General features: G+C 42.4%; 3 protein-coding genes across 3 annotated transcripts; all 3 read left to right on the plus strand.

Moving 5' to 3' along the window:
* The first annotated feature begins 2,745 nt into the window (after positions 1-2,745).
* LOC105859575 (olfactory receptor 1F1-like) lies at positions 2,746-3,698 on the plus strand. The gene has a single exon (XM_012743432.3). The coding sequence runs from the start codon at positions 2,746-2,748 to the stop codon at positions 3,682-3,684; it is 939 nt and encodes a 312-aa protein (XP_012598886.3). The 3' UTR covers positions 3,685-3,698.
* A 9,686-nt stretch (positions 3,699-13,384) lies between these two features.
* LOC142862411 (olfactory receptor 1f45-like) lies at positions 13,385-15,349 on the plus strand. The gene has a single exon (XM_075995011.1). The coding sequence runs from the start codon at positions 14,392-14,394 to the stop codon at positions 15,331-15,333; it is 942 nt and encodes a 313-aa protein (XP_075851126.1). The 5' UTR covers positions 13,385-14,391; the 3' UTR covers positions 15,334-15,349.
* A 7,283-nt stretch (positions 15,350-22,632) lies between these two features.
* LOC105859576 (olfactory receptor 1f45-like) lies at positions 22,633-25,822 on the plus strand. Its single transcript, XM_075995012.1, has one exon. It carries the CDS (start codon positions 23,717-23,719, stop codon positions 24,656-24,658), a length of 942 nt encoding a protein of 313 aa, XP_075851127.1. The 5' UTR covers positions 22,633-23,716; the 3' UTR covers positions 24,659-25,822.
* Positions 25,823-26,616: the final 794 nt, after the last annotated feature.

Below are 26,616 nucleotides of genomic sequence, written 5' to 3' on the forward strand. Positions count from 1 at the left end.
TAAAAATCTACCACAGTTTGTTTGTCTATTCATCTGTAATGGATACTTCGGTTGTTTTATACATTTTGGCTATTGAGAATAATGTTGTGATGAACGTTGTTCTAGAAATACCCGTTTGAATCTCTGTTTTCAATTTTGAGTAGAAACCTAGGAATGGAATTTCTGGGTTGTATGGTAATTGTTCATTTAGCTTTTTGAGAAGCCACCAAACTGTTTTGCTGCATCATTTTACATTCCCACCTCAGCAACATACAGAGTTCCGATTTCTCCACATCCTGGCCAACACTTATTTTTCTGGTTTTTAATTATAGCCAAATATATGGAAGAGGAGGGGAGCCCTTCTCCTCATCCATGGAGTCCTGGTGATAATGTCTGTAACTGGATTCTCACATGGAGTGGATTCAGTTTGTGGCCTGAGATGACCAGAATATTCCAGTCTCCCATATAGAATGGTTGGTTCAGGTTTGGACACATGACTCACTAAGGGATGATAACAGACTTATGTGGAGATAATAAATAATCATTGGTAAAGAGAAGTTCTACGTGCCCTGTGATCGCTAGTCTGAGAGGATGTGAGCTTGGAGTTCCTGATGGACATCTTCCTGTCACATGAAGAGGGACAGTCTACAGAATGAAGTTGAACAGTAAGATGGAGAAATCCAGGATCTTGATGCTATTATTTTGGTCCCTGAATTTAGCCCTGCCTGAAACATATGGGCTTTGCAAGAAGACACTTTGAACTTTGCAATTACATCAACCAATAAATTACATTTCACCTTGGGTGGACATGAGTTGGTTTTCATTGTAAACAACATCTTTACTAATTTATTACCTATTTTCCCCCTCATCGCCACATCTTTCATAATTAGCATTGTGTGTTGGTTTTTTGTTGTTGGTTGGTTGGTTGTTTTGTTTTTATTTGACTATCTTTGGAGATAGAATGGGTAGAACTGGATGTCTGATAGCATGTGTCTGATGGAAATCTAAAGGCTCATTATAATCCTAAGGTTTTGGTCTTGAGCAGGTGAGTTCTATTTATTAAGACACAATAGTTACAATGAGAAGCACAGTTCATAAATAACTCAAAATGGAAGATTGGTTAGATGGACACTCTGGTTTCAAGAGGGCATTTTTTTTCAGAGATTCAACTGCCACCTCTGACCCAGGGTTCATGATTTTTGAGAGTAACTCTTTAATTTTAGCAGCCCAGGGAATCAAACTTTCCATTGCATGAGATTAAATGTTTTATAGCCACCTTAAAGTCAGATCTTGCCTTCAGGACAAGTATTGAGAAAAATTCTTGAAGAGTGATACATATTGGACTCAGGAATTCTCTTTCCTCACTGGAGTTCATGTTCTACCAATTTATAAATGGACTCAGCAATGGTTTCTATTATATTTCTACCTCATTCACCCCAAAATCAAAATATAGAAGAAAAGACTTGTCATCTAGCCCCTTGTGAAAATAACTATTGACATATGAAGATAAGAATATGACACCATATCCAAATGACATTTATCCGGGGTACAGATGATTGGGCAGAGAGTGAGGGATATAAACATAATTTAACACCTTTAGTCTCACCTGGTGGACATGATCCCAGCTCAGTGCATTGATGAGGCTAGGAAACATGAGGTGTTTGACATAAATGACCTCATTTAATCACCATCACCACAACTTCACAAAGTGAGTATTATTTCTCCACTCTATAGATGATGAAATTTTGTGATTCAGCAGAGCTTGGTAGGATTCCAACGTCATACAACTAGTAATGGTGGCTCTGGGAATTGAGACAGAACCATGAAAACCCAAAGGTGATTATCTTAATCCCTAGAGGGGATCACACATGTTTCCCAACAAGGACACCACTACAGGTTGGGTGGGTGATAAAATACAGCATCATGAGTTTTCTCTAACAGAAGGATTGTTGCTAGTGGTCATCCCCAAGATTGTGTGATCATTGTCAAAGTTGCCAGGTACCGATCCAAGAATTACACAACTTGCTTGGCAGGTTTTTATTATCAGAGCTGGACCCAAAAGAGCACAAGGAAGAGAAGTGGCAATTACTCTCTGCTTGTCTCCAATGAGGCTCTCCGGGAATACAGCCCTAGTGGCCATGGAGGCTGCAATATAAAGTTTGCCCTGTGATTCTTCCAAACATCCTTCCTGCACCAAGCACTGGGTCTGTACATTCGAGCTCCTTATTCATGCAGACTTAGCCTGGAAACCCCAGTGATCAGTCCCTATCCCTCACCCAGAAACCCCTGCCAGGTCTGAAAAGGTGAAGCAAGATCACAATGAGGACCACCATTCTTTTGGGGTAAGAGTTAGATCAGTGGCACTACATCAATAACTGGTTGTCATGTGGATCTCAAAGGGACACTCCTCCCTCTCTTTTAAGTGGAGCCATGGAGACCATCCTGAGATCCTTAGGAATTCCTCACAATTGCCCAGTAATGACCAGTGCCTATCTTGTCAGTTTATGAGCTCCAGAGCTGTGGGGAACACAAATTGGGTGAGTTTCAGCCCACACCTGTGGGTTATTTCCACTTCAATTTTATAACCTGGACTCAGGGAGCTGAGCCAAGAAGGCTGGCTCTGACCTCTGGAAAGTTCTCTGTAAAGCTGAGCCCAGAAAGTAGCATCAGAAAGAATATTATCATCACCACCTGAGAGCAATAATTTCCCATCATTTCCCAAGTGTTTGCATTTATCCTTCTTTGTCTGCATTTGGGCCCAGGCTCATGAGAGGCACAAACCAGTCGAGTGTCTCCGAGTTCCTCCTCTTGGGACTCTCCAGGCAGCCCCAGCAGCAGCAGCTCCTCTTCCTTCTCTTCCTGAGCATGTACCTGGCCACGGTCCTGGGAAACCTGCTGCTCATCCTGGCGGTCAGCACCGACTCCCGCCTGCACACCCCCATGTACTTCTTCCTCGGCAACCTGTCCTTCGTGGACGTCTGCTTCTCCTCCACCACCACCCTCAAGATGCTGGCCAATCATGTGCTCCGGAGCCAGACCATCTCCTTCTCTGGCTGCCTGACACAGATATATTTTCTCATAGTGTTTGCTGACATGGACAATTTCCTCCTGGCTGTGATGGCCTATGACCGCTTTGTGGCCGTGTGCCACCCCTTACATTACACCACAAAGATGACCCATCAGCTATGTGCCCTGCTGGTCGCTGGGTCGTGGTTAGTGGCCAGCCTGAATGCTCTGTTGCACACCCTGCTGATGGCTCAACTCTCATTCTGTGCAGACAACACCATCTCCAACTTCTTCTGTGATGTGAGTCCTCTCCTGAGACTCTCCTGCTCAGACACGCACCTCAATGAGTTGATTATTCTCACTGAGGGCACCTTGGTCGTGGTGACCCCACTTGTTTGCATCCTGGCATCCTATGTGCACATCACCTGTGCTGTCCTGAGAGCTCCAACTACAAAGGGAAGATGGAAAGCCTTCTCCACCTGTGGCTCCCACCTGGCTGTCGTGTCCCTCTTCTATGGCACCATCATTGCTGTGTATTTCAACCCCTCGTCCTCTCACTCAGCTGAGAAAGACACCAAAGCTACCGTGTTGTATACAGTGGTGACCCCCATGCTAAACCCTTTCATCTACAGCCTGAGGAACAGGGATTTGAAAAGGGCTCTGGGAAAACTGGTTGGCAGGAAGACATGCTCTTACTGATGTAAGTGCTGTGAACCTATCCCATCATTCCCAGGCACAGAATCTTTCCCATCTCATTGAGAAATACAGCAATCTACTTGTTAAAGTGTCTTCATGGAACTTAGAATAAATATGCTCAGTAGGTACTTAGCAGTGACCTCTTAACGACAACCCTGCTTTCTTCAGTAGGTATTGCTATTTGTTTTTAATTATTATACTTTAAATTCTTTTACTTACAAGTCAATATTTTCCTTTGTAAGTGATCACTTTCAAAGGCTACATGTTACAAATATTTTTGCACTCTATTTTGTAAAAGTTCTTAGAATCTTTAGCAGTAGTTTTTAATCCTGGCTGCATGTTAACATAACCTGGGCGCTTTGAAAACACATACAGCTGGTTCCCCACCAGGGTTGTTTCGTTATGACAGTGATGAGAAAAAAGATCAATTCCTGTCTGGGAGCACTGTGTATGTACTTCGCATGTTCTCCCCACATCTGTGTGAGCTTTCTCTGGGTAGTCTGGTTTCCTCCCACATCTCAAAGATGTACATGTGAGGAGAGCTGGTGTACTCTGGGAGGCCGAGGTGGGAGGATCACTCGAGGTCTGGAGACCAGCTTGAGCAAAAGCAAGACTCCATCTCTACTAATAATAGAAAGAAATTAATTGGCCAACTAAAAATATATAGAAAAATTAGCCAGGCATGGTGGTGCATGCCTGTAGTCCTAGCTACTGGGATGGCTGAGGCAGAAGGATTGCTTGAGTTTTAGGTTGCTGTGAGCTAGGCTGACACCATGGCATTCTAGCCGGGGCCACAGAGCAAGACTCTGTCTTAAGAAAAAAAAAGGGGGGGAGGGCTGGTGTATCCACATTGTCCCAGTAGGAATGAGTGTGGCCTGTGACAGAAGGACGTCCTGTCTGGGGTGATTCCTGCCTTACACCCTGGACTGCTGGATAGGCTCTGGCCACCCATGACCCTGAGCTAGAATAGGATAAATAGTTATCTTGCTTGTTTTCATTAATCTTTCTTATATGTATGTATAGATCACATGTATTTTAATGTGTAATATTGGAAGTGCTTTGGTCTTTATTTAGAATTTTGGTGGTGTTTTTGTGGTCAAAAATGTGTTGTGGAAACAAGTCTCATATGTACCAACTAGCCTATGGTAAAACTGGTTCCATCATATGTCATTTTGCTTAAGGTCACAGACTCCAGAACTTGTGTATGGATGCTGCACTAAACCTCAGCAGGTTAAATCCAAATCTCTCGATAGGACCCTGGTGGTGTGGTAGTATTTTTCTCCTTTAAGATCCCCAGGGGGTTCTGTGCACCTTCTGAGCTGACAGTCACACTGCACTGGCTGTTTTGTGATTGCTTATCACAAAGAGGGAGCCTAGAGCCCTTCTGAGGAAATCTGAGGTCTAATATGGGCAAAATCAGCAGAGAGGGAAAAGGAGACTTGCTGGAAGTTCTCTGTGGGCCAAAGTGCTGTGCTCAGAAGGTTGGTCTTTGGCTGTAATCCACACTCCTGGGCCTCACAGAGAACCCTAAGAACAATTCATAAGTTTCAGTGTCTCATCATCCATCTTGACTGCCTGACGTTACAGGGGCATATTTAACATAAAGTATGCCTTGTTTTCAAAACAACACATCCACATTTTCAATTCTGTCTGTCCAGGATGCATCTCTGTCTTCTCCCTGGGTAACAAGTTCTCCCTGAACCTTCCAGACCCAAGTTTCCTGCTCTGTGAAGCCTTTACTGATTCCTCTAGGCTGAGACTGTCATTCTCTCTCCTGGATTTTCCCAGAAAGCTTCTCTTTGAGTACTGGATATGTATGGCTCCATAGTCTGTTCATTGCTTGCTGTTGTCCTGCCTCTGTCTTCATCCTCAAGACCCTACAGATGTGAGGTGTCGGGACTCAGATGTACCCTGTGCACCTTGGAAGCCCCACACCAAGCTTGGCTCCCGACAAAAATTACACATACAGTCCACTTTTACTGAATAAGTGAATGAATTAAGATCATCTTAACTTTCAACTTTACATCCTTAATTGGGCAAGAGGCTTAAGAATTATGTTCTGGGAATCATAATACAGTATTTTACATACTGCAAAAGATTTCAACATTTATGAGAAATTTGATTTGTAAAAGCACTATTGAAAACATATCAAAATAATATTAACCAAAGTTAGCCTCAATTTATATATACTAACCCTAACCTATTTTCCCACTTACCATTTCACATGTCATTAAATACCTTAGAAATGTGATGTTTACAGTTGTATGATAGTTCATGATATGGACGTATTATCATTAATGAACTAATCCCCAGCTTTGAGCAGATTCATTTACATTGCAGGAGATATCAGGCTCACACAACCGTTTACATTTGCGCAGATAACCTATGAGAGCCTTTTAAACAGCAGGGGCAAAAATTGGATCTGAGTTCTTTACCCAGTTATTTCCACCCATTCACACTAGCCCTTATGGTCATGGGCACCATATCTCCTGCTTGCTGACAAAGGCTCCCAAAGCTCCTTCACCCAATGGAGTCAGCTTGGCCCAAGGTTCATGAATGTTATACAATCACTGTGGATTGTGCTCATAGTACCTTTGCCCTTTAATCCTTTCTTAGCTTAAATTCTAACTGTTCAATAACAAAAGTCACTACCTAGGCTTTTTCGTGGTTTGGGCTTGCCATGTACATATCTGCCTGTTTTTCTCCAATGCTGTCTGAGTGTGACTAGAGAAATGGGCTCTTTTCCTTGGTTTCTTGGGTTTGTTTCAGTGGCTTGCCTGCTGCATCTACTTCTGTTAGAAAGAAAAAATTGGAGCCCAGAACCTCTCCAGGAAAGAAGAGCCTGCCTCCACCTTACATTCATTTTTAAAAAATATTTTTCTCATTATACAATTTAATATATCCTTGTTATAGAATTTTTTAAGGAAAATGCAGGCAGTTATAAAGAAGTACAAACTTCTAATAACTCTTCATTCAATGAAATCTCCATAAATTGTATTTCTACCTAGTCTTTCCTTTGGCCATATAATCAATGCATTCATATTTATGCATTTATACATTTATATTTTATATAAAATGCTGTGTTTTGCTTTTTGGTGTTAGCTTTTATTATTTAATGTTACTTTTAAAAATCTTTCTAAAACAACCACTTTCTAAATAGTATAATGGGCCTTTTAAAGATTTAAGCAGTAGTATATGGTCATTATAGAAAATATGAGGGAGAGAAAGAAACTTATAGAGAACTGAAAATCACACACAGGCAAATAGTCAAGATTTTGTCTCCTTCACAATTTTTTGCATTTTGAAACTTTTTAAAAAATTGAACTCATTTAATACACTTGAGCATGTTTGTAACTCGTGTTTGTTATAAAATATTTTCAATGGGTAGGCGGATGAACTGCCAAATTCCCCTTGCAGTAAGGTCTGGTTGCCTTTGCTGTGAGCAAACAACCTCTTGCTGCAGCTCCTGGGATGGCCTCAGAGGCTGAGAGGGGCCTCTTTAGAGGTCATTCCATTCCCTGGTGGACAGCACTCAATGACTGATCCATGGGGGGTATAAAGCCCCTGCCATTTCAGCCCAGCCCTAGACAACTCTGAGGGGCCACATAATCTCCAGAGCCCCGCTGGCTGCATCTCGGTTCCCCTTTCCCCCTGCCCAGTCCTGCTTCCACCCCCTCCTCACCACAGGTGTCCACCGCTAGTCAACATCTCATACCCAAACTTGGCATGTGCTTCTGGGGAACCCAACCTAAGACAACATTTTGATAATAGTAACAAGGGTATGACAACAATGAAAAAATAGCTACACAATGTGGCCTGACCAAAGGTTAAATACTAGAGTCTGGTCCATGTGCCATATTACCAACTATTCGTTGAAAACATCACGTAGTGGCTAGGTACAGTGGCTCACGCCTATAATCCTAGCTTTCTGGGAGGCGGAGGCAGGTGGATTGCTGCAGCTCAGGGGTTTGACACCAGCCTGAGCACAGTGAAACCCCGTCACTAGAGACAAACAAAAAAGACAACAACAACAAAAAATACACTAAACCACAAAACACAGCCTGGCACTGTGGTGTGTGCCTATAGTCCCAGCTATCTGGGAGGCTGAGACAGAAGGATCACTCAAAGCCCAGGACCTGGAGCTTGTGGTGACTACAGTCACTGCATTCTATCCAGGGACACTAAGTGACACTCTGCCTCAACAGCAACAACAACAAAGAAAATGGGAAAAAAACTTCACATAGTATTTTATTTGACAGGGTAATTTTGCAAAATACAATGATGCCACCCAGATTTTAACACATAGAGAGAAGAATGCCATGCAAAGACATGAGACACAGAAGACACTTAGGGAGAATGCCATATGAAGACAATAGCAGAGGTTGAAATGATGTGTGTACAAGCCAAGGAAAACTAAGGGTTGCTAACTTCCACAAGAAGCTAGAAGAGAGGCACTGGACAGCTCCTCCCTCACAGCAATCAGAAGGAACCAACCTTACCAACACCTTGATTTCAGATTTCTAGCCTCCAGAACAATGAGACCATAAATTTCTGTTTTTAAGTTACCTAGTTTGCGGTACTTTGTTACAGCAGCCATAGGAAATGAATACATCATCCCAACAGAATTGCTTGTCTTACCCTTTTCATATACCCTGTACAGCCTTCTGCTGCAGTTGTTTGCATTCTTCTTAGGCCTTCCAGCATGAGCTCATAAGGCCCTTGAAAGAAGGAATGGATCATTATTCACATTCGAACACTTAAGTGTTAGGCACCGCGTCTGGTTCATGTAAAGCATGTAAGGTTTCATGAATAATGAATAAATAGGAGGAAACAGTACCCTGAGGTTATTATTTTATGTTTTTCTCCTTGTCTTCCCCTCATTCCCCCAACTAGCATGTAGCTCCATGAGTGCAGGAGCTGTTTTATCAGCAGTACCTGGAATGTACTAGTTGCTCAACCATTATTGTTTGCTTGAATAAATGATTACATGAATGAATCAATATGATGGGGAAGTCACTGGAAAGGAAGATGAAAAAGCTTCCTAAAGGAGCTGATGGGCTTGGCTCTGCTCTCTGCTGCCTTGTACCAGAGCTGCCAAGCCATGTTGAAGTCTGAGGCAAAAGGAAAAATATGTACTCCTGTACATGTTTTCATGCATTTTTAAATGATTATTTTTTCCAGAACATTTAAAGGAGTTGAAAAAATACTGAAAAAACTGAAAAGTAAGTACAGTAAAACTCACATTATTCTAAGCTTCAGTTTTATTTACATACACCAAAACCAGAATATTTTCAAATACAGTCATGTATCGATTAACAACCAGAATGCCATCTGAGAAATGTGTCACTGTTGGGCTATAAACCTGTACAGCATGTTACTGTGCTGAACACTGTAGACAGTTGTAACACAATAAGTAGTTGTGTATCTATACATAAAGGTACAGCAAAAATGTGGTATTATAATCTTATTGGACCACTGTAGTATATGCCGCTCCTTGTTGACTGAAGTGTCATTATGTGGCTCAGGACTATTAGTAACACTCTCCTAGCTTTAGTGGCAGCAATGATATTTTCAAAACCTACTTCTTTGCTTACTTATCTCGACTTCAACTGAGCAAATTGCCATAGTATTTGACAATTTCTTTTGACCAAAGGAAGAGCTTATGTAACACTAAATTACCTTTCATCTCATTGGTCTTGTCTTTGCATTAATTTCGATTTTTAAAAAATATCGCATGAAAATATTATCTTGATTTGTAAACTTTTGGGGGCGCCCTTAAGTTTTGCACTTCCACCACCGCCTCCACTGTACCCATAGTCTTCTCCTAGCAACCGAACCGCCCGCCCCCCGCCGGGCCACCACGCGCAGGCGCAGGGCCGGAGGGGCGAACTTGGCGCTCCCTCTTACGGAAGGCGCTGCACACTCGAATGCGACCAATCAGAAACTGCGTCGGCCTCCCGTCCAATTAGCTAGGAGGAGGCGGGGCTTCAGCCCGGAGCTGTCTCCAGGAGGAAGTGCGGCGCCATCTCTTACCGGAAGTGCCGGAGGTTTGGAACCGCGGTTTTGCAGTGCACCTGGGGGCTCTGGTTCCTTTATCCCAAAAAGGAAGGAAAAAGGCACGGCGGTGTTGGTGCCCGCCAAACGTGGGCAACTGGCGGGTCCCATGAGCCCTACCCCCTCCATCTGCTCCGGGGCCTTTAGGTCTCTGCCACACCTGTCTGCCCTTTCTGGTCAGGGTGGGTCGCCCGGTGTTCGGGATTCCTGTCTCCTACAGGGAGACAGGAGGTCAGGGTCTGACTTCCAACCTGAATATCCTTTAAAAAGGTGATGTTGGCTTGGGAGCCGGCAGCGCATAGATGGATGTAGGTGACTTGGGTCTGTCTCAGAGTAAGGGCTCCTATTCCTCTGAACGTAAGGCCTTGCTACTGAAAATAAGGTCCGAGAGCAGGCATTGCCTGGGTGACTGATAAAAATGCATAATCTCAGGCCTCCTGAATTAGAATCTTAATTTTAACAACACCCCAGGTGGTTTCTGTGCATGTTAATGTTTCAGAGCCTTATTTCACGTCCAGAGGACAATACTGATGCCTGCATTTAGCTCTGGAGATGATGGCTTATACTGCAGACCTAATGGAGGTGCTAAGATTCAAGCCTTGTTAGTAAGATTCAGGATCTTTATGACATCCCAGACATCACTTTCCACTTAATCAGGATGGTATAACAAAAGTAATAATGTGGGATGATACAGGTAAAAAAACCTATGGTACTTGGGAATGTGTAGAATAACCCCGGAAAGAGAAACCAGTGTATACAAAGGGATGCTCAATCAACCTAAGTTTGAAAGACTGATAGAATGTGTATTAGGAATGGATGGATTTGTTCACCAACTTGCATCCCACAGACATTGTCTCTAATCAAAGAACTCAATTTTTAGTGAAAGGGACATGGTAGTCACCAAGATGATTCTCAATGTGTAATCCCTTCCCACACTGAATCGGGCTGAGGTTGTAAGCAATAGTCTCTTAGTGACTTCTGGAGCTATGTGGAAAAGATATGTGGCTTCCATCTCCTTAAAATCACTTGCTCTAAAAAAAACAAACTATACCATGTGAAGATGTATCAAATTAGCTAACTGCTAATAGAGCCATCCTGTGAAGGAGCCATCTTGGAAACTGATCCTCCAGCCTCAATTAAGCCTTCAGATGACCAAGCCCCTGTTTACAACTGCAGTCTCATAAGAAACTGATCCAAAACCATTCAGCTAAACCAGTACCAGATTCCTGACCCACAGGATCCGTGTGGGGGAATTGTTTACTGTTTTAAGTTGCTATGTTTTAGAATAATTTATTATTCAACAATGGATAACTAATACATGAGGTAAGGCTGATGCCCATGGAATTCATTGGTATCTACTTGTACACTGTCAGCAGAAGCAACTGATTTTATGGAATAGTGAAATGGTCTTTTAAAGATTCAAAGCTTAGGGCTCATTTTACAGGATACAGTATAAGATTCATACTAATAGACAATATATGCTGAACTTTCTCCAAACCAGGAATTTATAGGGCAAGGAAACAAGGGATACAAGTAGACATATCTTCTTGTACTACCTAACGATTTGTTTGCAAAAGTTTGTTTCTTATCCAAGCACCACTGGGCTCTGCAGAGACTTCTTGTTGGCCAATTTGGGCTCCATCTGTTACTGGATAAACTGACCAAAAAGGGGATTCTCATATTGTTATGACTTTGACTATGAATAGAAAATAGTTTAGCTGCTGCTTCACCATGGTAGCAGAGAAGACTACGGATAGATCTCTTTGAGAGGATTCTGGAATCGACGTGTTCAGTGATAGCAGTTGATGAAAAACTTGAACAGTGTTATTCATTATGGGCAGGACTATAAAGAGGCAAAATCTCTCAGACATGAAAGTCTTGTGCTACCATATCAGGTTAAAAAACAACCTTGAATAGCTGAGATACTGGTGAAAGACAAGGGGACATGAATTAGATTGTGGATAAGGAAAATTATTAATATCAACTAAGGGCTTGTGGCTACCAGCAGAAATGAAGATTACAGCATCTGTTTATATTTTCCTCCATATATATGGGGTGTGTGTGTGTGTGTGTATATATATATATATATATATATATATATATATATATATGGCATGTATGTATATATATGCTAGCTTTCTTCTTTTATCTCCCTTTCTTCATGTTTCACATATACATAAGATGTGTCATTGGTTAGCTTTCACATTTGATTCAGAAGTTCCAGAATGTCACGATGGGATTGTGATTGGAGTAGAGGAGATCTTGGTTGTGGACTTGAATGCAGTAATTGATAGGATTTGAGTTGTTCCCACATTGTGTGAAGGATAGTTGCATTATGTTAGGCCAGAGAGTTTCTTTTTTACTGAAGAGTAAATTGGTAAGAGAGGGTATGAGTTAATATTGTGCAACTGGAAAGATGGATTCTAATGAGCATTCATTGTGATTTTTGGATTCCCAATTTCTGCAACTCCTTCCAAAGCTAGGTAATCCCCTACCTCACATTTATTGGGAAGAGAACCTACTTCTCCCTATAGAACAGGAAATCCTGCATAAGTGATTTGCTAACCTCTCTTGCAGCTAAGATGTGGGCATGTGACTGCCCATCAGACAGCCCTGACTTAGCCTTTGATACAGGGAAGGGGAGATCAAGAAAGACCAATGGCAGAAACAGCCATTGCAGTAAGATGGATTCCTGGGGCAGCAGTGACAGCAGTATTACTGGCGTCATCCCATGTCCAGTGATAGCTGTGTCAAAGCTATAAACTGCAACGTTTATGCTTGGAGGCAATAGCAACATTGGTATACTAATCAGACTAGTTCTATGGCATGATTTGGGCCATTGTAGCTGCTGTGGAGTCTTCTGAACCTGGTTCTCCAGCTGACTGGTGTTTTTGAAAGGTATCCATGATAATTTTCATGAAATCCTTTTCTGCTTAACTCAGCAAGTCTTGGTTTTTGTTATTTGCAACTCAGAACTCTGAGTGAGGCCAGAATGTAGCCAATAGTTTAAAAATTACTTGAACCCTGAACTAGCCAGCTCATCTCTACTTCTCTCTCTGTGTTTCCAATTTTTCCTCTCTATAGACTTTTGCTTTTCTATCAGTAAGTCATTCGGATACAGTTGCAAGCTGGATTTATGTATTACAGGCCAAGTCATATTGAGAATGACCTGCAGGACCCCAGTCCCAAATCCAGGAAACCTAGTCCGATTATGAGTCCTCACTGGGAAGAGGCTGATGAAGTATAAAGTGGGCTGCTGTAGCCACAACCCTGAGTGTCTATGGATTAGGGGGCCATTCTCAGAAAAGGGTGATCCATTGTGAACAAGCTGGGGAAACATCATCCCCCAAAAGTCTACTCTAGGAGCATGGAGTTCCTCATTCATGGCATGAAGTGCACTCCCTGATATCTCTTCTCCCTTGCAAAAGGATTATCCTTTACACCCAATACTTTAAAGAATCAGGCACATTTCTGTAATGCCACCACTTCCTCTCCCCAAACCCCCAGGATCACTATCTAAAAATGCATCACTAACTCTATGCAGTAAATGACCAAATATGAGGAGAAAAAGGAAGGTTTCACTCAGATAACACTGCAATAGCCCTAGTTTTTACCTCTCTCTCTCTCTCTCTCTCTCTCTCTCTCTCTCTCTCTCTCTCTCTCTCTCTCTATGAGCATATGCCACTGTGCCCAGCTATAACCTCAGTTTCTGAGTTAAGAAAGACAAAAAAAGGATGTTTTCATAACTGACTTTTCAAACCTATAAGCATAAACCCACATCAGCAAGGTGACACAATTTGAGGTCTCAGGGAATGTTCTCTGGGACTAATCTCCACCCAGATTGCTTTATCTACACGTTCTGACACAGGACTTAGAGAATATCTTTGTCATCATTGTTGGATCTGCAGAGACCAGAAAATAAGTGTGACAATTACTTTCTTCTTGTCCCTAATGAGACTCTAAGGGAGTCTAGTCCCAGGGGCCATGGAGGCTCCTGTAAAAACCTGTCTGTGATTCCCCCAAACATCCTTCTGGCACAGAAGGCTAAGGCCTCAAACATTTGCTCTTCACTTGTTCAAGACTGTATTTCCAATTCTTTTAAGGGCTTAGAATAAAAAGGAGCTTTGATCAGTCCCTCCAAGGGGAAGAACACTTGATAGTGACACCAGCAACTTATCCCAGGTAATATTATAACAGAGGAGATGTCAACATTTCTTTACTAATGAGTGAAGTTCTTTGATAAACTCCCCTTGCTAAATCTTCCACATACAGGGAGCGGTAGTAAGAGTTCTCAGTCCACCCGCTGGAGCCTGAGAGGGACAGGGTAATATCTCCTTCTCTTGTCTGTATAAGCTCCTGGGGAGGGGGAGAAAGCCTGGGAATATTAAAAGGGAAACATATAATAGCAGAGAAGGGATGTATATGTATATGTGCCTTGTCTTCATGTTATTTTTATACAATTAAAAGCATAAGTCCAGTGGGACACCATCACCTAGAAGTGGGAGTAGGAAATTGGGGATGTAGGAACTAGAGGTGGATCCTTACTGAGCAAGTTTGTTAACATGACCGTGGCCGGAGCTTGACTTGTTACATGCAAACACTCAGCTTCTACATTTCTGACCTCTGGCTCTCTTCTCTACATCTGGGCTCAGGCTGATGAGAGGCACAAACCAGTCGAGTGTCTCCGAGTTCATCCTCCTGGGACTCTCCACGCAGCCCCAGCAGCAGCAGCTCCTCTTCGTGCTCTTCCTGAGCATGTACCTGGCCACAGTCCTGGGAAACCTGCTGCTCATCCTGGCTGTCAGCACCGACTCCCGCCTGCACACCCCCATGTACTTCTTCCTCGGCAACCTGTCCTTCGTGGACGTCTGCTTCTCCTCCACCACCACCCCCAAGATGCTGACCAATCACGTGCTCTCCAGCCAGACCATCTCCTTCTCTGGCTGCCTGACACAGATATATTTTCTCATAGTGTTTGCTGACATGGACAATTTCCTCCTGGCTGTGATGGCCTATGACCGCTTTGTGGCCGTGTGCCACCCCTTACATTACACCACAAAGATGACCCATCAGCTCTGTGCCCTGCTAGTTGCTGGAGCGTGGGGTGTGGCCAGCCTGAATGCTCTGTTGCACACCCTGCTGATGGCTAGACTCTCATTCTGTGCAGACAACACCATCCCCCACTTCTTCTGTGATGTGACTCCTCTCCTGAAACTCTCCTGCTCAGACACTCACCTCAATGAGATGATGATTCTTATTGCAGCAGGGCCTATAATGATCGTCCCATTTATTTGCATCCTGGTGTCATATGTCCTTATTGCTTGTGCTGTCCTGAGAGTCCCATCTACAAAGGGAAGATGGAAAGCCTTCTCCACCTGTGGCTCCCACCTGGCTGTCGTGTTCCTCTTCTATGGCACCATCATATCTCTCTATTTCAACCCCTCATCCTCTCACTCAGCTGAGAAAGATATAGCAGCCGCCGTGATGTATACAGTGGTGACCCCCATGCTTAACCCTGTCATCTATAGCCTCAGGAACAAGGACATAAAAGGGGCTCTTGGAAAAGTGATTGCCATGAAATTTTTTTTTACTCAGTAAAGGTATGGCCTAAGAACATTATGGAGGTAACTAATTTTCTAAGAAAATCCTGTTTGTTTTTTCTACTCTATGAAACTTACCATTTGTCTTTTGTAAGAGAAACATCTACTATGTACCTTGGGAGAATAAAATTCTTGATAGAGACCCTTTAGGTTAAAGATGGAAAGAGAGACCCTTTAATGAAAAGACTTGACTATCCGAATTATCAATGCCCTCTGGCCAAACCCCACCAGGAACATCCCTGTAGCTCCACAAATTGGATTTGTTATTCACTATAACAGGGAACAGGGAAGGGTCTCCACAGCATGACTAAAAGGAGCTGGGCTTGTGTTATGGCTGTTAGGAATTAGGAACCATCTTTCCTCTGGATTAAATGTTGTTACAGAATAGGGGTAATTCTGATTGGATATCTTAATGTATTTTATTTAAAGGAAGGAAGACTAGACTGAGGCCAAACCTGTGACTGGCAAGGAAGCAGCAATCACTCACATCAGGCAGGGCAGGGGGATGTTGGTCCTTTTTGTGCCTAGGACAGTGTTCACGTTTCCTGTTGAGACTTGACTACAGAATAGTCTTGTTTGATTTTGTTCCGTCACAGTCCCAGAGTGGACTTATCTGCTACTGATGTTCTGTGAGATTCTCCGTGTTCATCCAGAGGGCACCAAGACCTAGCTGTGAGTGCCAGGCCGACTCCTGAGTGTCAGGGCTGTTGACTGTTCCTCGTGGCAGACGCCTTGAGATGAGCACGTCTAATGGGAACATGAGACTGATGTTGGGGCCAGAGAGGGAGAGAGTTCATTGAAAGCTCCGGAAAGCCCTAATTGTGTCACTCATTTGAACAAATTATTTTTGTTTTCTTCTCTGAGCTTTGTGTGTCCCACATTACAGCAGGTGTATGGGTAAGTTAAACAAGAAAGAAATACCTCCCACAATTCCAGTGTCCAGCCTTGTCCATCAACTGCACTTTTTGTTTTCACCCTGTGCTTTATCTGTGTCAGTGCACTCAGATATTTTTATTTAGATACCAACTTGTATCCTGGTTTTCAGCTTTCATTTTATGACAAAGCTTTTCTAAGGTGCTACTTGATCTCCACAACTTTATGTTATTATCTTTATATATCTCTATCAAGTTCTGTAGCAAAATATACTTATTAGCACTTCTGTTTCTGAATTAAAACATAAAGGAAATTTAGTCTTTAAAAGTATGATCTGAATTTTATTTTGAAATGATTGCAGAATATAAAAAAATTAATATGATATACTAACTATTTTCTCCTTGTCTTTTACTTTCAGCATTTTTACTATGATGTATCTATTTGTTGGTCCCTTTTTGTTTATGCTACTTGAAGTTTACTGAGCTTCTTGTAAATATAGGTTGTTGTTTTCTAAATAAATTTAGGATGTTTTCAGCCATTATTTCTTCAATTATTTTTTCTCTTCCTTTCTCTCCTCTCTTTCTGCTACTCCCATGATGTGTATTTGGTGTGCTTTCCTATCAGTGATTTATTGATCATTGGATTTCTTACTTTCCCATTTTGGGTTTTTTTAAGGAAATGAATGGGATTCTTTCCCTTTGCTATACTTCTATCATGGCCCTCATGCTTATGGTCCAAGACGTTCCCAGAAGGGAAAAATGAAGCATGTAACTGACATGTTTTAATCTTAAATTTTTTAAGTAAAAAAATCTTTACTGTGGAAAATTCAAACATACATAATAGTAGACAGCAGAGAGCAGTGAACTGGCCTGTACTCATTACCTAGACAATGGCATCAATCCTGGCCGGTATTGTTTCATCTACACCCATGGCTTCTTTCCCTCTCCTGTTTAATTTAAATCCCAGGTATCATTTCATCTATAAATACTTCTCTATGTGTCTTTAAAAGATAAGGATGATGGCTAGGCATGGTGGCTCATGCCTGTAATCCTAGCAATCTGAGAGGCCCAGGTAGGCAGATCATTTGAGCTCAGGAGTGCGAGACCAGCCTGAGTAAGAGCGAGACCCTGTTTTTACTAAAAAAAATAGAAAGAAATTAGCTGTACAACTAATAGTCTCTCTCTCTATATATATATATAAGAAAATTAGCCTGGCATGTTGGTGTATACCTGTAGTCCCTGCTACTTAGGAGGCTTAGGCAGTAGGATCACTCAAGCCCAGGAGTTTGAGATTGCTGTGAGGTAGGCTGACACCATGGCACTCTAGCCTGGGCATCAGAGTGAGACTCTGTCTCAAAAAAAAAAAAAAAAAAAATCATGGCTCACTGCAACTGGGAACTCCTGGGCTCAAGTGATCCTTTCATCTCAGACTCTGCAGATGCTAGGACTACAGGTATGTGCTACCACCTCCCACTAATTTTTTTAAAACTTTTTGTAGAGCTGGGAGTCTTACTATTTTATTCTGATGTGAGTATTGATTAATGTTAAGATCAATGAATTCATTAGATGTTACAAGATAGTCATTATTTTTTTACTGATTAAAACATTTTTACCTACTAGAATAATTTTATTAATAGATACTTCCCATAATCAGTTACTGGTTTCCCAACAGCTTGTATAGCTGTGGGATTAGAAATGTGGGAGTAGATAAATGTGGGATTCTTTCCCTTTGTCCACAAGTGTTCAAAATAATGACTAATGAATCAATAGCATCCTCCAATGGCAACCAACTGAAAAACATTTAAGTATAGTTATAAACTCTAAGATTTACATGTATTTGATATTTTTCAATAATTGAAGTTATTATGCTTTTTGATGTTTAAATTGTCTTATCTTTGTCCCATGGGAATCTCTCTAAGTTGGCTTCTGAGTTCTTTTGACAGAATCTGAGGGATCTTTTGATAGCGTCCTCACTATCTGGTATGACAAGGTCAACTAGAGTCATTTTGTACATTTTATGTCCCAGATCTAGAGTCTGCCACATATATAAAATGCTCTGCTTCCATTTTAGCAAGAGATTTTCCTCACTGCTATTGAATTGGTAATTTTTTCCAGCATCTTTTAGTGGACAGAAACACTTTTGGGTCATTTTTTGTTTGTTTGTTTTGTTTGAGATAAAGTCTCACTCTATCACTCCCAGGTTGAGTGTAGAGCCATCATCGTAGCTCACTTACTGCAACCTCAAACTCCTGAGTTCAAGCAATCCTCCTGCCTCAGCCCCTGAGTATCTGGGACTACAGGCATGCACCACCATGCACCAGCTAATTTTTTCTAATTTTAGTACAGACAAGGTCTCAACCCTTGTTAAGACTGGCCTGGCACTCCAGACCTCAAGCAATCCTCCCACCTTGACCTCCCAGAGTGCCAGGATTACAGGTGTGAGCCACTGTGCCTGGCCTCAGAAACACTTTCTTAAGATAAAAATACATCATGAGTCCATATTGATGCTTCCAATTCAAATTCAGGACTGCAGGTTTTTCTCCTAACCTCTTTGATCACACATCTATATCGTCTATCTCCCATGCTGAGAGAATCTCAATGCCACCAAAAATAATAGAATGTTACATAGTCGTTTGCTTTGTGCCATAATAGTAAAAGGAAAATAGTGGGGGAAATCAAGATTTCTGTTTTGACCATGTTGAATTTGTCCATTGGACATCCATGTTGGACTATCAAGAAGAAGTTGTATATAGGGGTGAGACAACTTGACAACAGTGAATTTTTCTAACTGTGTATATGGACTAGCTCTTCATTTCTTTAGATATTCTTTGAAATTTTTAAAGACTTTAATCAAGTCTGGCAGTTTCCCTCATATAAATCTTGTATATGTTTTATTAGATTTATACCTAAAGATTTTCTGGTGCTATGTAAATGGTGTTGTATTTTTAATTTCAAATTCCAATTGTTCATTGCTTATATGTAGGAAAACAATTGGCTTTTGTATATTAACCTTGTATCTTGCAGCCTTGTTATAATCACTTAGGAGCCTCAGGAGGTTTTTAAAAAATCCATTCTTTTTTTTTTTTTTTTTTTTTTTTTTTGAGACAGAGTCTCGCTTTGTTGCCCAGGCTAGAGTGAGTGCCGTGGCGTCCTAGCTCACAGCAACCTCAAACTCCTGGGCTCGAGTGATCCTTCTGCCTCAGCCTCCCGGGTAGCTGGGACTACAGGCACGAGCCACCATGCCCGGCTAATTTTTTATATATATATCAGTTGGCCAATTAATTTCTTTCTATTTATAGTAGAGACGGGGTCTCGCTCTTGCTCAGGCTGGTTTTGAACTCCTGACCTTGAGCAATCCGCCCGCCTCGGCCTCCCAAGAGCTAGGATTACAGGCGTGAGCCACAGCGCCCGGCCTAAAAATATCCATTCTTTGAGATTTTCTTCATAGACAATTATGTAATCTGCAAAGACAGTTTTATTTCTTCCTTTCCAGTTTGTATATCTTTTATTTCCTATACTTGTCCTATTGCATAACCAGGACTTAGGGTGAAAGGGGACATCCTTGTTCCTGATCCTTGTTCTGTATTCCTGATCTTAGGGGGAACAACACATCTAGTTTCTGGACAGTAAGTATGATATTAGCCATAAATTCTAGTACATGTACTTTATCAAGTTTAGGAAGTTCCTCTATATTCCTAGTTTGCTGAGGGTTTTTATCATTAATGAGTGTTGGATTTTGTTAAATGCTTTTTCTACATCTATGTAGAAAAAAAACTATGATCATATGATTTTTCTTCATTAGCCTGTTAATGTGATGGATTATATTTATTGATTTTTTTTTTTTTTTTTTTTTTTTTTTTGAGACAGAGTCTCGCTTGTTGCCCAGGCTACAGTGAGTGCCATGGCGTCAGCCTAGCTCACAGCAACCTCAAACTCCTGGGCTCAAGCAATCCTGCTGCCTCAGCCTCCCGAGTAGCTGGGACTACAGGCATGCGCCACCATGCCCGGCTAATTTTATATATATATTAGTTGGCCAATTAATTTCTTTCTATTTATAGTAGAGACGGGGTCTCGCTCTTGCTCAGGCTGGTTTCGAACTCCTGACCTCGAGCAATCCTCCCGCCTCGGCCTCCCAGAGTGCTAGGATTACAGGCGTGAGCCACCGCGCCCGGCTTATTTATTGATTTTTGAATGTTAAAATTCTACTATACCTTGAATAAATCCCACTTGCTCATGGTATACAATTCTTTTTATCCATTGTTGGATTCATGTTTTTTTTTTTTTTTTTTGAAATAGGATCTTGCTCTGTCACCAAGGCTAGAATGCAGTGACATCATTACAGCTCACTGCAACCTCCAACTCCTGGGCTCAAGTGATCCTCCTGCCTCAGCTGAGTAGCTGGGCCTACAGGCATGTTCCACTGGTATGGAATTCCTGGCCTCAAGCAATCCTTCTGCCTCGGCCTCCCAGAGTGCTAGGATTGCAGGTGTAAGCCACTACGCCTAACCAAAAACATTGTTTTTATTAGCTTTATAATATCCCATCATACTTAGTCAAACATTTAGGTTTCTAGTTTTTCAATATTATGTTATGATTTTTATTTTTTTTTTTTATTTATTTTTTTATTTTTTATTTTTTTTTTGAGACAGAGTCTCACTTTGTTGCCCAGGCTAGAGTGAGTGCCGTGGCGTCAGCCTAGCTCACAGCAACCTCAAACTCCTGGGCTCGAGTGATCCTTCTGCCTCAGCCTCCCGGGTAGCTGGGACTACAGGCATGCGCCACCATGCCCGGCTAATTTTTTTATATATATATCAGTTGGCCAATTAATTTCTTTCTATTTATAGTAGAGACGGGGTCTCGCTCTTGCTCAGGCTGGTTTTGAACTCCTGACCTTGAGCAATCCGCCCGCCTCGGCCTCCCAAGAGCTAGGATTACAGGCGTGAGCCACAGCGCCCGGCCTATGTTATGATTTTTAAATGACATTTGTCCTACCTAGAAGACAAATTGCTAGGTCAAAGGATAATGATGTCTTTTAACATTCTTGTCGCAGTGTGGTGACAGCTGTTGTCATCCCTCTTTGGCCAAGCTAGACATTTGCACACAAACAAATCTCTGCTTGTTGCATGCACCTAAAATGATATCTTTTGCTTTCAATTTATAACTCTTAGATTACGAGTGAGCCTGAACATACTTTCATATGTCTTCTAGCCACTCCTGCTTCCTTATCTAATAATGGTCCGTTCCTGTCTTGTTATTGGGTCCTCCTCCTCCAGCTCATCCTTCTGGTCTGTTTTCAATGCCACTTGCCCAGAGCCCTCTAGGGAAATCCCACCTGGTCACACTCTTTAGATCTTAGAGCTTGTCTCATTTGTAGCCACATATGAGATTTTCTGGACCTCTGTTGTCCCCCAATCCCCTGTATCCTGCAGGGAACTCCATGGGTTGTGTGTGCCTAGCACCACCTTTTTGGGCACATTTTCGATTTGTAGTTGCTATTGGAATTGGATCTTTGGCCCTCTATATTGTCTAACTCTTGCTGCTTTATTGGAAAACTATTCAAGTCTTTTTTTCTGGGCTCTTATTGAGCATTTATTTGCCCCACGGCTTCCCAGGGGTCTTGCGTTTGCCGTGGGCGCCCCCCTCCCACCCCTGTACTGCTCCCAGGTAGGGACGCTACCCTCTTGCCTCACCTACCCTGCCACTGCTAGGCCCAGCGGGTGCGGAAATCCAGCCGCCTTGGCCCTACCATCTGAGGACGGCAGGTGCTGGACTGGCTGGCCACCATGACCCGGGGTGCCTCTCCTCGTGGGGGTGGCCTTGGGTCGTGGTAGCGTCACCCACCCACACTTTTTAAAAAATGCACCTTGGAGACTGCCACAGCCACACGAGGACTATCAAACACCCAACCCTTGGGCAGGGGACAGGGCTCTTCGCCTGGGGACCCCACTCTCTCCAATAACTGCCCAGTGGCCGCTGTGTCTTTCTTTTCTGGGTGCGCAGGAGGGTCCGTGACATGTGATAACAGCATAGCAACCCAGCACAATGTCGCTTCAGGAATCCCTGTCCTAGCATTGGCCCTGGTGTTCCTGTCTAGTGTGTTGGCTAGACTTTCAAAGAATAAGTGAATAAGGTGTTGGCAGCCAGTTTTGTCCCTGGTTTTTTGGTTATTGTTGGCTTGCAATACAAAGTTATTAAAGGACAGTTTTTCCGAGCCCTTCAAGGTTGTATGGGTTTTTGTTTTTAAATTATGATTCTGGACTGAATTGTATCATAAAATCCCCTTCTTTCAGAATGCTTTGTACCAACACCAATAAGCCCTAGAAAAAGGAGGAGTTCATTCAGATAACACTGCAATAGCCCCAGTTCCTCTTCTCTCTCTCTCTCGCTCTCGTTCTCTCACCCACTCTCACTCTCACTCAGGATCTTGCTGTGTTTCCCAAACTAAATTCAAACTCCTGGGCTCAAGCATTTCTCCCACCCCACTCTCCCAAGTAGCTGGGACTATGGGCAAGTGCCACTGTGCCCAGCTATAACCTCAGTTTCTGAGCTAAGAAAGACAGAAGAAAGATGTTTTCATAACTGACTTTTCAAACCTATAAGCAAAAACTCACATTGGCAAGGTGACACAATTTGAGGTCTCAGGGAATGTTCTCTGGGACTAGTCTCCACCCACATTGCTTCATCTCCAAGTTCGGACCCAGGACTTAAAGAATATCTTTGTCATCATTGTTGGGTCTGGAGGGACCAGGAAATAAGTGTGACAATTACTTTCTTCTTGTCCCTAATGAGACTCTAAGGGAGTCTAGTCCCAGGGGCTATGGAGGCTCCTGTAAAAACCTGTCTGTGATTGCCCCAAACATCCTTCCTGCACGGAAGGCTAAGGCAATGAACGTTTGCTCTTCACTTGTTCAAGACTGTATTTCCAATTCTTGCCTGTATTTCCAATTCTTTCAACTCCATAGAATAAAGAGGAGCATTGATCAGTTGCTCTAAGGGGAAGAACACTTGATAGTGACAGCATCAACTTCTCTCAGGTAACATTATAACAGAGGAGATGTCAACATTTCTTTACTAATGAGTGAAGTTCTTTCAAAACTCCCTTTGCTAAATCTTCCACATACAGGGAGCAGTAGTAGGAGTTCTGAGTCCACCCGCTGGAGCCTGAGAGAGACATGGTAATAGCTGCTTCACTTGTCTCTGTAAGCTCCTGGGGAGGGGGAGAAAGCCTAGGAATATTAAAAGGGACCCTTTTACTATAGCAAAGAGGGGCTATGTATGTGCCTGTAATTTGTTGTTATGTTATTTTTATAAAATTAGAAGAATAAGTCCAGTGGGACACCATCACCTAGAAGTGGGAGTTGGAAATTGGGGATGTAGGGACTAGTGGTGGATCGTTACCGAACAGGTTCGTTAACATGACCGTGGCCGGAGCTTGACTTGTTACATGCAAACACTCAGCTTCTACATTTCTGACGTCTGGCTCTCTTCTCTACATCTGGGCTCAGGCTGATGAGAGGCACAAACCAGTCGAGTGTCTCCGAGTTTGTCCTCCTGGGACTCTCCAGGCAGCCCCAGCAGCAGCAGCTCCTCTTCGTGCTCTTCCTGAGCATGTACCTGGCCACGGTCCTGGGAAACCTGCTGCTCATCCTGGCGGTCAGCACCGACTCCCGCCTGCACACCCCCATGTACTTCTTCCTCGGCAACCTGTCCTTCGTGGACGTCTGCTTCTCCTCCACCACCACCCCCAAGATGCTGACCAATCACGTGCTCTCCAGCCAGACCATCTCCTTCTCTGGCTGCCTCACACAGTTATATTTTCTCTGTGTGTTTGCCAACATGGACAATTTCCTCCTGGCTGTGATGGCCTATGACCGCTTTGTGGCCGTGTGCCACCCCTTACATTACATGACAAAGATGACCCATCAGCTCTGTGCCCTACTGGTCACTGGGTCGTGGTTAGTGGCCAGCCTGAATGCTCTGTTGCACACCCTGCTGATGGGTAGACTCTCATTCTGTGCAGACAACACCATCCCCCACTTCTTCTGTGAGGTGTCGCGTCTCCTGAAACTCTCCTGCTCAGACACGCACCTCAATGAGATGATGATTCTTATCGCATCAGGGCCGATCATGATCGCCCCATTTATATGCATCCTGGTGTCATATGTCCTTATTGCTTGTGCTGTCCTGAGAGTCCCATCTACAAAGGGAAAATGGAAAGCCTTCTCCACCTGTGGCTCCCACCTGGCTGTCGTGTTCCTCTTCTATGGCACCATCATATCTCTCTATTTCAACCCCTCATCCTCTCACTCAGCTGAGAAAGATATAGCAGCCGCCGTGATGTATACAGTGGTGACCCCCATGCTAAACCCTGTCATCTATAGCCTCAGGAACAAGGACATAAAAGGGGCTCTTGGAAAAGTGATTACCATGAAATTTTTTTTCACTCAGTAATGATATGGCCTAAGAACATTATGGAGGCAATTAAGTTTCCAAGAAAAACCTGTTTGTTTTTTCTACTGTGTGAAACTTACCATTTGTCTTTTGTAAGAGAAACATCTACTATGTACCTTGGGAAAATAAAACTCTTGATAGAGACCCTTTAGGTTAAAGATGGAAAGAGAGACCCTTTAATGAAAAGACTTGACTATCCGAATTATCAATGCCCTCTGGCCAAACCCCACCAGGAACATCCCTGTAGCTCCACAAATTGGATTTGTTATTCACTATAACAGGGAAGGGTCTCCGCAGCATGATAAAAAGGAGCTGGGCTTGTGTTATGGCTGTTGAGGAATTAGGAACCATCCCTCCTCTGTATCAAATGTTGTTGCAGAATAGGGGTATTCTGATTGGACATTGTAATGTATTTTATTACTGGCAAAGAAGCAGCAATCCTCATATCAGCCAGCGCTGGGGGATGTTTGGTCAATTTTGTTCCTAGGACAGTGTTCACGTTCCCTGTTGAGATATGACTACAGAGTCGTCTTGTTTGATTTTGTTCCGTCACAGACCCAGAGTGGACTTATCTGCTACTGATGTTCTGTGAGATTCTCCGTGTTCATCCAGAAGGCACCAAGACCTAGCTGTGAGTGCCAGGCCGACTCCTGAGTGTCAGGGCTGTTGACTGTTCCTCGTGGCAGACGCCTTGAGATGAGCACGTCTAACGGGAACATGAGACCGATGTTGGGGCCAGAGGGGGAGAGTTCATTGAAAGCTCCAGGAAGTCCTAATTGTGTCACTTATTTGAGCAAATTATTTTTGTTTTCTTCTCTGAGCTTTGTGTGTCCCCCATTACAGCAGGCGCATGGGTAAGTTAAACAAGAAAGAAATACCTCCCACAATTCCAGTGTCCAGCCTTGTCCATCAACTGCACTTTTTGTTTTCACCCTGTGCTTTATCTGTGTCAGTGCACTCAGATATTTTTATTTAGATACCAACTTATATTCTGGTTTTCAGCTTTCATTTTATGAGAAAGCTTTTCTAAGGTGCTACTTGATCTCCACAACTTTATGTTAGTATCTTTATATATCTCTATCAAGTTCTGTAGCAAAATATACTTATTAGCACTTCTGTTTCTGAATTAAAACATAAAGGAAATTTAGTCTTTAAAAGTATGATCTGAATTTTATTTTGAAAATGATTGTAGAATATTAAAAAATCAATATGAAACTGGTTATTTTCTCCTTGTCTTTTACTTTCAGCATTTTTATTATTATGTATCTGTTTGTGGTTCGCTTATTATTTGTCCTACTTGAAGTTTACTGAGCTTGCTGTAAATATAGATTGTTGTTTTTTAAATAAATTTAGGAAGTTTTCAGTCATTATTTATTCATTTTTTCTTCTGTTCCTTTCTCTCCTCTCCTTCTGCTACTCCCATGATGTGTATTTGGTGTGCTTTCCTATCAGTGATGTTCTTGTACATTTATCCGTTATTTGGTTTTCCTACTTTCCCATTTGTGTTTCTTTTGGCTGATGAATTATACTTCTATCATGGCCCTCATCCTCATGGTATAAGACATCCCCATAAGAGAAAAATGGAGCATATAACTGACATGTGTTCATCTTAAATTTTTTAACCAAAAAAAAAATCTTTACTATGGAAAATTTCAAAGAATACATCATAGTAGACAGCAGAGAGCAGTGAAGTGAGAAGTACTCATTACCTAGACAATGGCATCAACTCCTGGCCGGTATTGTTTCATCTACACCCATGGCCTCTTTCTCCCTCCTGCTTTATTTAAATCCCAGTTATTATTTCATCTACAAATACTTCTGTATGTATCTTTAAAAGATAATGATCCTCTTTTTTAAAAAAATAACAACATAGCATTCCCATGCTTTACGAAATTAATAATAATTCCTTAATTTTATCAAATTTCTCCAATTGTCTCATGAAAGTCTGTATTTTTTTC

Source organism: Microcebus murinus, chromosome 19, assembly GCF_040939455.1.
Source record: "Microcebus murinus isolate Inina chromosome 19, M.murinus_Inina_mat1.0, whole genome shotgun sequence".
Classification (NCBI taxonomy): Eukaryota; Metazoa; Chordata; class Mammalia; order Primates; family Cheirogaleidae; genus Microcebus; species Microcebus murinus.